The sequence below is a fragment of the Aquarana catesbeiana genome, linkage group LG03 (assembly GCF_042186555.1).
Source record: "Aquarana catesbeiana isolate 2022-GZ linkage group LG03, ASM4218655v1, whole genome shotgun sequence".
Taxonomy (NCBI): Eukaryota; Metazoa; Chordata; class Amphibia; order Anura; family Ranidae; genus Aquarana; species Aquarana catesbeiana.
This window is the reverse complement of record NC_133326.1, coordinates 728281251-728295081: the sequence shown is the minus strand read 5'-3', so window position 1 is coordinate 728295081 and position 13831 is coordinate 728281251. Positions and strand designations below refer to the sequence as shown.

At 46.2% G+C, this 13831-nt stretch overlaps 1 protein-coding gene across 1 annotated transcript in view; it reads left to right on the top strand.

Moving 5' to 3' along the window:
* LOC141133778 (NACHT, LRR and PYD domains-containing protein 3-like) overlaps positions 1-13831 on the top strand; it is a 115608-nt gene that overhangs the window by 14199 nt on the left and 87578 nt on the right. Inside the window, exons 5-7 of the mRNA XM_073623334.1 lie at positions 1345-3064; positions 10006-10176; positions 10868-11038. Of these exons, the coding sequence (XP_073479435.1) occupies positions 1345-3064; positions 10006-10176; positions 10868-11038 (2062 nt within the window). The remainder of the gene's footprint in view (positions 1-1344; positions 3065-10005; positions 10177-10867; positions 11039-13831) is intronic.

The following is a 13831-nucleotide window of genomic DNA, read 5'->3' as shown; positions in this document are numbered from 1 at the left end:
GTATATATATATATATATATATATATATATATATATATATATATATATATATATGTAGCACCCTGATGTTTAGGCAGGGTTGCTCCTAAATTTACCTGCCAGGTGTATTTGCCTTGGCCTATTGTTAGGGATCAATTGATTCCACCTTAATTCTGGAATTGCTGCACTTCTTGTGCCGCTAGGTGGCCAAGTACCTGGGGACATAAGACAAGAACAAAGCAAGGACAGATTAGGAGTATATGGGGTATCTCAGCCAATGGGCAGGGGTTTTCTTAAATCCCTTGGCCTGCTGGAAGAACCTATATATTTGGGTGAGGTCAGGTGATCAGGGTTTCTTCCGTGCCACCTGGATGGCTGTCTGGGTGGACGTGTGTTGTGCTGCCTGGGCTGCTAGGCTGGAGCTTGGGCCTATCCCGGGGACATCTGGCTGCTAGTCTGTCTGAGGGCCTATCCAGAAGCAAGAGAGCAGCGTAGGGTTGGGATTGCAGCTTGCAGTTCAACCAGAAGTGACGGTTCTGCCGGCCCAAGAACCTGATGTGGTCAGAGGTAGAGGGGAAGCTGTTGCCACTTAGGGACCAACCACCTTGTTACCGGGGACCACTGTGAGTAGCTGAAGCGAGTACCGGGTGCAGTATTCTCACCCACCGGGGATGGTGAAGAATCGGGAAACTTCAGCAGGTGCAAAGCCAGGGACCCAGACAGTGGGATGACGCTTGAAGAGTATCTGGAGTGCCAAGCCAGGGACCCAGCAGGGAAGCGTGGGTGACACTTGAGGAAGATACTAGAGGAAGATACTAAAGTAAGAAGATTAGAAGAGCTCACGGGATTCAGTGGTAGTGAATCAACAAGTCTAGTGAGAGAGACTGGGAGCTCAGTGGGCTGAGAATATACAAGAAGTGACTATATAAAAAGTAAAGGAGTTTATTACAACTTGCATTAGGAACTGTTCTAAGACTATTGCCATAGGAGACAGCGCTCCTACACATGCAGATGTGGTGTCTTGCTGGATGCGTTTACCTGCATTGGTTGTCTACCTGTAGAAGTCTCGGAGTCGGCTAATTGACATTGCAACTACCTAAAGGTGTCCTGGCCCTAAACCCTCTCTCCCACAGTTCTGTTCAAGAGAAAATAAATCTCTTTGCATTCAAGAAGAATCTACCTAGCCTTACACCCACTATGCCATGCAACCCACTCTATACAAAAGGATGTCAGCTATCTTTGGCTCTGGAGGTTCTCATTAGACTAAAGGAGGCCTGGGACCTTGCTACATATATATAAACATTTTTTTTTCCAAATATTATTCCTTATGTGTCCAATTAACACTTTTCTTTTATCTTTAACCAGAATGGAGGAAAGAATACATGGAATCTGTGAAGGAGAGTTACCAGCGATTTACAGAATACAATTCCCGGTTAGGGGAGGCCATTTACCTACAGGATAGATATACTGAGTTACTTCTGATAATGGGACCCCAGAATAAAGAAGGAAAGAAGTATGAAATAACATCTTTAGGCAAGAAACATCTAGAGAGCATGAGGATAAAATCTTCTGATAAACGTTCATCAACCACAATCCAGGGTTTGTTTGATCCCGATGAACACAACTTTGTCCCAAAGATTGTGGTGTTACAAGGACCTGCTGGGATTGGTAAGACAATGACCTCCAAGAAGATTATGATGGACTGGGCCTCTGGAAATCTCTACGAAGGCAAGTTTAATTTCCTGTTCTATGTGAGCTGTACCGAAATCAACAAAGTCAATGGAGACATAAACCTTGCTGGACTTTTAACCAGAGCCTGCCGCCAACAGTTTTCAGATGATCACCTGGAGCAGCTTCTGAAGGATTTCAGAAATCACAGAAATCTTCTCTTTATAATTGATGGTTTTGATGAACTGAAGTGGACTGTAGAGAAGGAGTCTGAGGTTTATAAGGATCTTTCTAAAGAAACCAACAAGGAGACACTTATTCAAAGTCTACTCAAAAAGCAGATCCTCAAAGACTCTCATTTGATCATCACCACAAGGCCGCTGGCCCTGGAGAATCTGAAAACATTTTTTAAAGATTCACGCTGTGTGGAGATCCTCGGATTCACAGGGGAAAACCGTGTCCGTTTTCTCTACAGCTTCTTTAAAAATAAAGATGAAGCAGATAAAGTTCTCAGTGTGATAAAAAACAACGACATTCTGCTGACCATGTGTGCTGTCCCTATGATATGCTGGATTGTATGCACTGTAATGAAGCAAGAAATACAAAAGGACTGTGAATTAAATCCCTGCAAAACAGCCACTTCACTCTATCTCCTCTACCTGAAGAGTTTAATAAAGCACCATGGCCGGGACCTTCCTGTAGATACCTCCCTGAAGAAGCTATGTGCTCTAGCTAAAGAGGGAGTCCTGAACCAACAAATCTTGTTTGAGGAAGAAGATCTGGAAAGACATGGACTTTCTGTATCTGAAGCTGAATCTGTATTTCTGAATGAGAACATCTTCCACCTAAATGTTGACAACCAGACCTGCTACAGCTTTGTCCACCTGAGTGTACAGGAGTTTTTTGCTGCTTTGTACTATGGGCTGGAGAGTGAGTCTGGAGATAATGAAGAAGACCCTTCTCTCCCTGAGATCTGTAAAGGGGACTCCTTCTCATCACTCTGCAAACATCACCCACACTTAACAGTGGCTGTGCAATTCCTGTTTGGACTCTTAAATCAACAGGTGGTTAAGGAGTACTTAAAGTCAACGGGAATTAAATTCTCCTTCCCTTATAGATTTGCAATAAAAAAATGGTTTCTGGGACAGAGCTCGCACTTTAATACTGCTGAGGCCATTCTCTGCCTGTATGAGACTCAGGATGAGGATTTCATATCAGGAATTATGACCTATATTTCAGGTTTGGAATTAGGAGATTTGAATGACTACTCCAGTTCATTCAGGAATTGTTTAGAAGAGCTGAGCTACTGCCTAAACACATGCGACAGTTTTAAGTCTCTCGAATTAAACTGTCTTACAATGGGACCCAAGTATGCAGAGAGGTTGTCCCCATCCCTACACAAATGTCAGAAACTTTGGTAAGTGATTGTGACAACATCATAATAACCAAATGTCAAACAAAATCAAAAATAACGTTCTCTTGAAGATATCCAAGGCTTTTATAGAGGTAAATTCTTTTATAGAGTGAAATTGGAAGTTTTGGCTTTGTCAACATGAGGACATTTTAGAAAAATGCTATCATGTACCTGGCTAGAGGCTATAGTGACGAGACAGCTCTGGTCCAAAAACCCTTGAAAAATGGTCACAGGGAGTGAAGGGCACAAAGTGGCATGGTGGCCAAGAGTCTAGTTTACAGTTATTTCTGTTAGGTAACTTGGCAGAGAGGGGCTACAACCCAGAAGGCATGTTTCAGGCAGGACAGAAGGCAGAGGCATGGTCAGTAGGGATGAGCTGAGTGTTCGGCTTGAACACAAATTCAAACCAAATGCTAGCTGTTAGGTTGTTCATCCAAAAACGAAACATTTAGGGCATTCAGAACAGATGAACGCTACAACTTTCTGCTGTTACTGGTTGCTAAGGAAGCAGTGGGTGCTTACACCTGTTGTATCCCTAGCAACCACTTACTTCAACTGGTCTTTTGACTTGCATGTCAGGGAATCAAAGGGCCTGGGATAAGGGGTAATATAATTGCCTAACTATGGCCATGGTATGAACTAAATGGGAACATCGTGCTTTTTTTTTCTTTTCTTTTGGGGTACCCCATTAAAATCTTTACCAGACCCTCAACTAAGATAAGGATGTTATAGTTGAATAGAATCTCCGGTCACTTTGTGTACAAAGAGAACTAAGAGGCCTGAAGCAGCCATTTTACTGGCAGCTTAGTTTGTATACATCATGCAAATATGTAACTTCAAAGGTGGGTTCGATGAGGTTTTACATTTGTAAGGTTTCACTTTAAACATAAAACTAAAATCTCTGCTCCCAGCTAAACAGATTTTTATATATATTTATTCTTTGCTTTGGTATATGTTAGCCAGGGCAGTGTCCAGTCCCCACGTCATTTGTTTGAGAATCCTTTGCCCTTTTAGCCTAGTAAAATGTTTTGTTTTTTTTTAACACATAGTTCCCACTAACTACAATGGGGTTCAGATTTAGCACCAGAACTTTACTGGTGTTTGCCGAACCCCCCTTGAACCTAACCCGGTTATGTTCATCCTATCACTAATGGTCAGGAAGAAAGCTAAGGTCAGCAACAGATAATCAGCAGGATCATGGTCGGGGAGCAAGCTGAGTTCAGGAATGGGTAGACCGATGAGCCAAGGTCAGAAACAAGCCGGGTCACAATAGGAGTTCAGAGCAGAGAATAATCCAGAGACAAGCCAGGTTATCAAATGAATATCAGGAATAAATAGAAATTCAGGTTAGAGAGAACAGCTGAAGATCATAAAGCAACCTCCTTGTTTCAGCAAATAGGCCCTCTGGTGCCAAGTCTTTAATCGGGAGTGTGTGTTTATACATATGCATGTGCAGAAATGTTCAATGTGCCCATGCACATTTTTGCGCAAACAAGCACGCTCATGTAATCAAGGATCCTTGTTCTGAATATTGGTGCACTTTTAGTCACATTTTGCTAGCTTCATTTAAGCAGTCTGCAAGGAAAAAAATTTGATTTTAATTTTGTTTACATTTTGGCACAGACAACTTTGTAAAGGGGGAGGGTCTAGGAAGAAGGGTTGTTCAGTGTTGTATGGGGAATAGGGGTGGAGCTGGGGGGAGGAAGTGAGCCGGAGAGGAAGAGGAGGGGCAGTCACCACAAGGGAGAGAGAGGGTAAGCAGCTTCTCTCCCCAGCTACGCTCCGTTCGTTTCATCCTTAGCATTGGGGGCATAGAGACTCTAATGGCCCAGTTATGGACAGCAGCAGCGACGCATGGCACCGACGGGCTGCACGCCCAGGTCGGAGGACTGCTCACGGGAGGCAGACAAGGGGGTGAGGTCCCTGCACCCCCCGCTGTGACATGGGCTCGGAGGTCCAGGCCTGCAGAGCGCCTCAGCCCGGAAGTATCTCCCAGGGTCCAGCGCCACCTTAGGAGTGTGGGACTCCTAAGGCTACCTCCAGGGACCCTCCGGTCCCTGCACAGAAACACCGGTCCCACGCGGTGTCAGTGCGGCCCGGGAGGAATCCTCTGCCTTGGCAGGACTCACAGGATGGGGTGGAAAGGGCCGGCGTGGCCCATCCCTCAACAACTGGTCAGCTTCACAGTGCGGTGCCTGGGAATGTGGCCACCCGGGTGGCTCGGTGGGGAGAGGCTGGTCCTCGGGAACAGGCCTGGTACCTGGAGAAGCCGGTGTCCCTGCCACGTCGGACCCGGTGGGAGAGTGGGGGCCTGATGGCGAAACTGTAGCTGGTAGGGTCCAGGGTAGGACGGCGAGAGGAGCGGGGAAAGCGGCTTCGTCCCGCCCAGCAGGGGCGAGTGCCCAGCTGGTCAATGATGGGGAACAGCCTGGGCCCTCCTGGAAAATGGCTAGTGGTGACATCACGAACGGCCCCAGTGGCACCCATCAGACTTCTGGTGCAACGGGCTGGGGCTGCACATATGATCGTGAGGACGCTACCCTATCTGAAGGGGAGCTGGAAGATGAGAGTGAAAAGGAACCAGTGGAGGTGTCAGCAGCGGTGGAGAGCACGGTGACGGCTTGTGGAGGTCCAATTCCGCGGCAGCCTGGCTGTTAGGCCAACCCTCTTTGTCTTCCATGTCTGTGCCTGTGGTTGGGGGAACGGGTTCTGGGGGGGTGTGGAATGGTGTGTCTGTGTCAGGGACTGGTGTGGCGGTGGAGTCTGGGAGGTCAGGGTCTGGCACGCAGGATTTGAAAGACATTTTGGGGCGGCTGGCCTCGTTACCAGGTGCTGGGTTTGCTCATGGCGGCCTGGGTTGCCCATGGCGGCTTGGGTTCCCCATCCTGATGTGGGTACAAGTGTACCGGGGCCTCTGGTGGTGGCCGGCGGTACATTAACAGAGGGGACCTGGACATTGTCCAGTCCATCGCAAGCAGTTTCAGGGGCACCAACTGGGGCACCAACTGTCTCGGAAGTGGGGGTGGTGCAAGTGCCAGTAGTAAGGGAGGATGGTACGGCGGACAAGGTAAGGCGCTAGATAAGGAGGTGGACCTGGTTCGTTTGGCGGACTCGGCCAAATGTGAGGTGTACGTTTGTTTCGAGGGGCCGCTGGGAGCCCACCTCAAGCAGGAAGTGCGGGAAAAAATTTGGAGGGGTGAGTGCGTCTAAATTTTTTCCCTGCTTCCGCTGGAAAAATTTAATCTGGATAGAGGTAAGTTAGATGACAGTAAGAAGGAGGAGGAGGAGAAGAGGAGATACAGGCTCTGTCCTTGGTCATATAGAGGAAAGGGTGCCGGAGAATTGCTCTGTTCTCTTTTGCTATTTGGATGAGATCAGGGAAGCTTATCGCGTTTATTGGGATCTGGCCTGGCTCAGGTACGATGAGCAATTCTGTCAGCGCAAGGCCCTACGCCTGTCTTTGCGCTGGTACCACAAAGACATTGTTCTTTGGATGAGGCTCATGACCTCAGCGCGGGCTGGGACTTCGTTTTTCAGTCAAGGGCCGGCAGATCTTCTTCCTCTGATCAGTCGGCCAACAAACGTAAGGGGTGTTGTTGGGTGTTTAACGAAGGAAATTTAAACACGAGTGCTCCGGCTGCGGGGGCTCCCATACTCTCAATAGATGTACACAAAGAGGCAAGGGCAGAACGGGGGAGCTTGCAGGAAAAAGGGAGGGCTCAGGTGAGCATAGCAAGGATGCGTCCATTTCTAAGTAGGTATCCAAAGAGGGAGGCAATGGAACTACAGGCTTCGGAATTCAACGAGGCTTGTCGTATTCCGTGTAGGCTTACTCACCCCCCCAACCTTCGGACAATTCGAGGTCCGCGTTGGCTCGCCCAGAAGTGGTGTCCGCAAAATTAGCAAAAGAGGTTGAGCTGGGCCGCATGGCGAGTCCGTTCGCCTCTTCGCCGCTGGATAATTTGGTGGTTTCTCCTTTGGGGGTGGTCTCCAAGAAGGAACCCAACAAGTTTAGGTTGATCCATCATTTGTCCTATCCCGGGGGGGTTCGGTGAATGAGTCCATAGATCCCGGTCTGTGTTCCGTTTCATACACTTCTTTCGATACTGCGTTGCATTGAGTTCGGGTCTATGGTCTGGGGAGCTTTATTGCCAAAAATGGATATTGAATCCGCTTTTCGCTTGTTGCTGGTACATCCCGACAGTTTTCACTTGTTGGGTTGTAAGTGGCAGGGGTGTTATTTCATTGATCAATGTTTGCCCATGGGGTGCTCCATTTCGTGTTCCTTATTTGAAACTCTTAGTTCATTTTTTGAGTGGGTGGTCAGGGGGGTGACCGGGCTTCCGTCCATCATCCACTACTTGGATGATTTTTTGTGTATAGGGCCGGCCGCTTCTAATCAGTGTAGGATTTTGTTAGCTACTCTTCAGCACATGGCGGAACGCTTTGGCATTCCACTAGCAGCAGACAAAACGGAAGGTCCGGGTACGGTCCTGAGTTTTCTGGGGATTTTGATTGACACTGTGGCCATGGAATGCCGCCTCCTGGAAGACAAGTTGACTGACTTGCGGGAGGCGGCGGTTTCAGCGCGGGGAGCTGGAAAATTGACCCTGTGTCGACTTCAGTCGCTGCTAGGGAAACTCAACTTTGCTTGTCGGATAATGGTGATGGGCAGGGTTTTTAACCGCCGGCTGGCGGCTGCTACAGTGGGTGGTTCAGGCTCCGGGGCATCACATTCGCCTGACCCAGGAACATAGGCCGGATCTGCGAGTGTGGGAATCCTTTTTGGATTCTTATAATGGCAGGTCGGTGTGGATGTCTAAACTATGTCCAGTTTTGATTTGGAGCTATTTACTGAAGCCGCAGAATCGGCGGGTTATGGCGCATATTTTGGGGGCAGTGGAGTGCGAGCCCATGGCCATTGGAATGGTGAGAGGCTGGGTTTACCAGGAATTTGGCACTTTTGGAACTGTTTCTGATAGTCCTTGCAGTGGAGCTTTGGGGTTCTCAGGAGATCTGTTTTAATTGTGATAATATGTCTATGGTGCAGGCTATTAATGGCCTGCAGTGAGATGTAGCTGCACAAAGCTGGGATGTGTGTATATATATATATATATATATATATCTATATATATAGATATATATATAGATATATATATAGATATATATATCTATATATATATCTATATATATATATATCTATATATATAGATATATATATAGATATATATATAGATATATATACTGATACTGCAGCTAGCAGAATCAACTGCCTGTCTGTAGTATTATTAGTATGAGAACACCAGCAATTGTCTTCAGGTAGCTTTAGGTGCATACTGTGCAGAGGACACAGTACACTAACTGTAAATACTGTAGCTGCCTGCCTGTGGTACTAAAAATACGATCAGAAGAACACCAGCAATTTTCTTCAGGTAGCTTTAGGTGCACACTGTGCAGAGAACACAGTACACTAACTGTAAATACCACAGCTGCCTGCCTGTGGTACTAATAGGATCAGAAGAACACCAGCAATTTTCTTCAGGTTAGCTGTAAATACTGTAAAAACACCTGCCTGCCTGTCAGTAGGAATAGAGTAACAGGAACGGATCTAGCTCAACTGAATACAGTGTATATATATATATATATATATATATATATATATATATATATATATATATATATATATACATAATACTCTGTAAGTGCAACTAACTGACTCGCCTACCTACTCTATCTAACTTAAATCAAATGACACTGTCTCTCTGTCTATCTCTCCACCGCCGAAACACACTACACAAGGCCGCCACGCAGGCAGCCTTATATAGTGTGGGGCGTGTACTAAACCCCCTGAGCCATAATTGGCCAAAGCCACCCTGGCTTTGGCCAATTACAGCTCTCTGTACACACGGCGCTGTGATTGGCCAAGCATGCGGGTCATAGTGCATGCTTGGCCAATCATCAGCAAGCAATGCACTGTGAATTATGGGCCATGGCGCGCCACTCGAATTTGGCGCGAACGGCCCATAACGTTCACAATTCGATGAATGGTCGAACATGCGATGTTCGAGTTGAACATGAGTTCGACTCGAACTCGATGCTCATCCCTATTGAGGACATGGCAGGAGGCTGCCTGGCCCCATTCCTTAACAACCAGCTATTTTTCATTTCACAGAATTCCAATTGGTCAGAAAATTTGTAATTCGTTAGAAAATTAATAAACAAAATGAAATTAAATGAAACTAAACTAAACAAATTCCGAAATGGCTCATAAAAATGAAATTACTAACATAAGAAATCTATCCAAAACGAAACAAAATTATCCATTCTGCACATATCTAATGACTTCAACTTCAGCTGTAAACAGCGGACAGATCTCCTGCTGATCAAAGTGGAGTCCTACCCATGTGAAAGTGGCCTAAGACATATTTTACCTTAAAGCATTCCCTACATTAGGGTAAAAAAATGCCCCAGCATTTGTATAGCCCCCTTACCTCCCTTATACTTAGTCTTTTCTTGATCCAGTCCTGAGCCCGTCTGCAGTGATGTTGGTCTCTTGCTCTCCTCCCAAGACACAGAGGCAGCAGCAGGAGCCATTGGCTTCTGCTGCTATGAATCAAATCTTGTTAGGAGAGGGCGGGGCCAAGCCATGTTGTGTGTGTGTCTATGGATGCACAGCCTGGTTCGGGAGTGAGCCCACATGTGCACCCCCAATGGCAAACGGCTTGCTATGGTGGTACGCATAGAAGAGGAGGAACCAAGAATGGGGAACACCAGAGGTGGTGGATCAGGGCTGCTCTGTGCAATACCTGGCAAAATTCAGTATAACATGTTTATTATTTTCGAAAAATAAATAGACTTTACAACCACTTTAAGGTTACATCTTTTTTCTTTTCAGCAAAGAAAATGCATTCTCAATACTAATCTCTGTAATTTATTGTCTTCAGTTTTCAGCATTGTCGTTTTCCCCAAATGAGCCAATTTCACAGAAAAGGTGGCGAAGACTGCCTGGAAAAAGAAAAAACTTTTAATTATTTAATCCACTGTGATCCTTGGAGGAAGGATTCGGAAAACTTATCGTGGTTGGTCAAGTCACACAGCAAAATAGAAGAACTAACGTAAGAGGAATCTTTGTATTGTTCTGTAGTGATCCTCAAACTAGTGTTCCGATTCTGCCAGCTGCTCAGTGTTTCCTTGTAGTCTCAGTTGTCTTTCATCTGCATTGAAGGATCATCTTCTTCAGCCCTTTTTTTTTTCTTTGACCTTTTCACTCCTCTTTCTTACATTTCTTATTTAAAAAAAGGCAAACATCTATACTGTCCCACATCGGCTCTAAGCCAGAGAACTGAGAGATCACATGACCACTGATCGCTTAGTTCTTGGTCAGCTCAGAACGGAGAGCGGTGACTGTCAGTCACCACTCTCCATTCTACCCTGCCAGCTGAAGCGCTGGGCTGGAGAGGGGACGGGAGCAGCTACCTTCAGCTCTCAGTCGCACGGTGAAAGTCGGAACCAGCTGTCAATCAGGCAGCTGGGTGGATCCTGACAATAAGGTCCAGATCCTTCTGGAGCCTGGAGAGACTCTGTGATGAGGCTCTGATGGCAGACAATAGTCTGTTATCAACTGACTCTGGGGTACAGGAAAGCAAAAAGTAAGTGCACCCTTGTAACCCACAAGAGAAGAAGAGCTTTACCATACCTCTCTTTTATTGAAATATTATAATCTAATCTAGGAAGCTTTGGAGATTTTTTTCATTTTTTATTGTGACCATATTTCCACAATAACTATCTTTTCTCCTCTGTTTACAGACTTTTTCGTTGTGGTCTTAATGAATCTTCCTGTGCTTCTATCGGCTCATTTATGAGTAAAAACAAGTCACTCACTTGTCTTGATCTGAGCGAAAATTACATAGATGTTTCTGGTGTAAAAATTCTTTGTGATATAATCAGACATCCAAGCTGCAACCTGCAGGAATTAAGGTAGGTATTTTATAATTATCTAGTGTAACAAAAATTAGTGTTGTGCCCTATATGCATGAATTTATTTCAGTAATTTAATTCAAAAAGTGAACCCAAAATTCAGTATCTCAGAAAATTTGAATATTACATAAAACCAATGAATAAAAGGATTTTTAATATAGAATTGTTGGCTTAGTGAAAAGTCTGTCCATGTACAGTATTCACTCAATACTTGGTCGGGGCTTCCTTTGCATGAATTCTGCATCAATGCGGCGTGGCATGGAGGTGATCAGCCTGTGGCACTGCTGAGGTGTTATGGAAGCCCAGGTTGCTTTGATAGCGGCCTTCAGCTCTTCTGCATTGATGGGTCTGGTGTCTCTCATCTTCCTCTTGACAATACCCCATAGATTCTCTATGGGGTTTAGGTCAGACGAGTTTGCTGGCCAATCAAGTACAGTGATCCCATGATCATGTGACCAGGTATTGGTACTTTTGGCAGTGTGGGCAGGTGGCAAGTCCTGCTGGAAAAATAGGATTTTTTATTACAGCTTACCTGTAAAATCCTTTTCTTTCGACGGACATCACGGGACACAGAGCCACAGTAATTACTGATGGGTTATAGGGTATCACTAGGTATTGGACACTGGTCACACCCTAATCAGTAAGTTCAACCCCCTATATAACCCCTCCCCTTCCAGGGATACCTCATTTTTGTAGCAAAGCAATATAAGTGTATTAGAAGAGGGGCGGGACCTCTGTGTCCCGTGATGTCCGTCGAAAGAAGGATTTTACAGGTAAGCTGTAATAAAAAATCCTATTTTCTTTTCTCGGACATCACGGGACACAGAGCCACAGTAATTACTGATGGGATGTCCCAAAGCAATGCCAACTGAGGGGGGGGGGATCACAACCCGGTAGGGTGCTATCAGACCTGAGGACCCTGTACCGCTGTTTGCAGCACACTACACCCAAAGGCGATATCCTCATGACTTCTCACATCCACCTGATAAAATCTGGTGAATGTATGAACTGAATACCAGGTTGCGGCCTTGCAGATCTGAGCCATAGAGGCCCGGTGATGCACTGCCCAAGAAGCACCAATAGCCCTTGTGGAATGTGCCTTGATCTGAAACGGGGGAACCCTCCGTTTCAAACCGTAAGCTTGAATAATCAATTGTCGAATCCATTTAGAAATGGTCGCCTTTGACGCTGCCTGTCCTCTATTGGGACCCTCTGGCAACACGAACAAGACATCCGTCTTGCGAATCTGAGCGGTTGCCTCAAGATAGGTCTTGACTGCTCTTACTACATCCAAAGAATGTAGTGACCTTTCTTCCGAAGAACAGGGATCTAGAAAAAAGGAAGGCAGAACAATGTCTTGGTTTAGATGAAAATCTGAAACCACCTTCGGTAGAAAACTAGGATGAGGGCGCAGTACCACTCTATCCTTGTGTATAATCAAGTAAGGCTCTTTACAGGAAAGAGCTGCTATTTCTGAAACTCTTCTAGCAGAAGAGGTGGCTACCAGAAATATTAGTTTCCTCGTCAGCAAGACCAAAGGAATCTGACGTATTGGTTCAAAAGGTTGTTTCTGTAACACCGATAGAACCAAGTTCAAGTCCCAGGGGTTTAGGGGCGCCTTAACCGGAGGATTAAGACGCATCACCCCCTGCATAAAGTTTCGGACCAGAGAATGCGAAGCAAGCGGCCGTTGAAACAACAATGATAAGGCCGAGACCTGGCCTTTGATGGTACTCAAGGCCAGCTTCATCTCTAATCCTAATTGTAGAAAATCAAGAATTCTACCTATGACATATTTCCTGGGATGCCAACCCCTGGATTCACACCAGGATACATAAGCTTTCCAGACTCTATGATAAATTATTCTGGAAGCTGGCTTCCTTGCATTGATCAAGGTAGATATGACAGGACCTGAAAGCCCACGACTTTTCAGAATGTGGGTCTCAATAGCCCACCCGTCAAAACTAGCATTTGTAAGCCAGGCTGGAACACTGGACCTTGAGCTAACAGGTCTGGGCGTACCGGTAGGGTCCACTGGGAACCCACCGTCATCCCTGCTATTTCTGCCTATCAGGTTCTTCTGGGCCAAACGGGGGCCACCAGAAGTGCCGACTTCCCTTCTTGCCTGAGTCTGCGAAGGAGCCGTGGCAGTAGCAGAATAGGAGGGAATGCATAAATCGGTGAGAACCGATGCCACGGAATCACCAACGCATCCGTCCTGCCTGCAAGAGGATCCCAGGCAACCGGTAGGAAGGATTTCCCCTTCTGCAGGTTTTCGGGTATGAGCCACCAACTGAGGCTCTGACGCACCGCCTGCGACAGGTGCATTGGAAAGTCTAATGCCTGAACCTTCTTATTCCAGGCCGACAGAATACTGTGTTGCAGCAGTCCTGACTGGAACTGAGCGTAGGGAACTGCTTCGAATGAAGCCACCATCTTCCCCAGCAGCCTCATACAAAGGCGGACAGAAGGACCCTTCTTGGCCCTGACTGTCAGAATCAGCTCCCTTAGAGCAGTGATCTTTGCCTGCAGACACTTCAGTTGAGCAGGAAGAATGGGCACAGGTAGGCCTGCATCTCTGATGCCTATTGATGTCAGAAATTCTCCTCCCTGCAGGATGGAGACTACTGTCCGAATTGATTCCAAACGGAAGGACTGCATCCTCGGGAATCGATTCAGATCTCTTAAATCCAAAATGGGTCTGACGTCCCCATTTGGTTTTTGGACCATAAAAAGATTGGAATAGAGTCTCAATCCTTGATCCTTTGTGGGAACCCCCACAATGACCTCTTG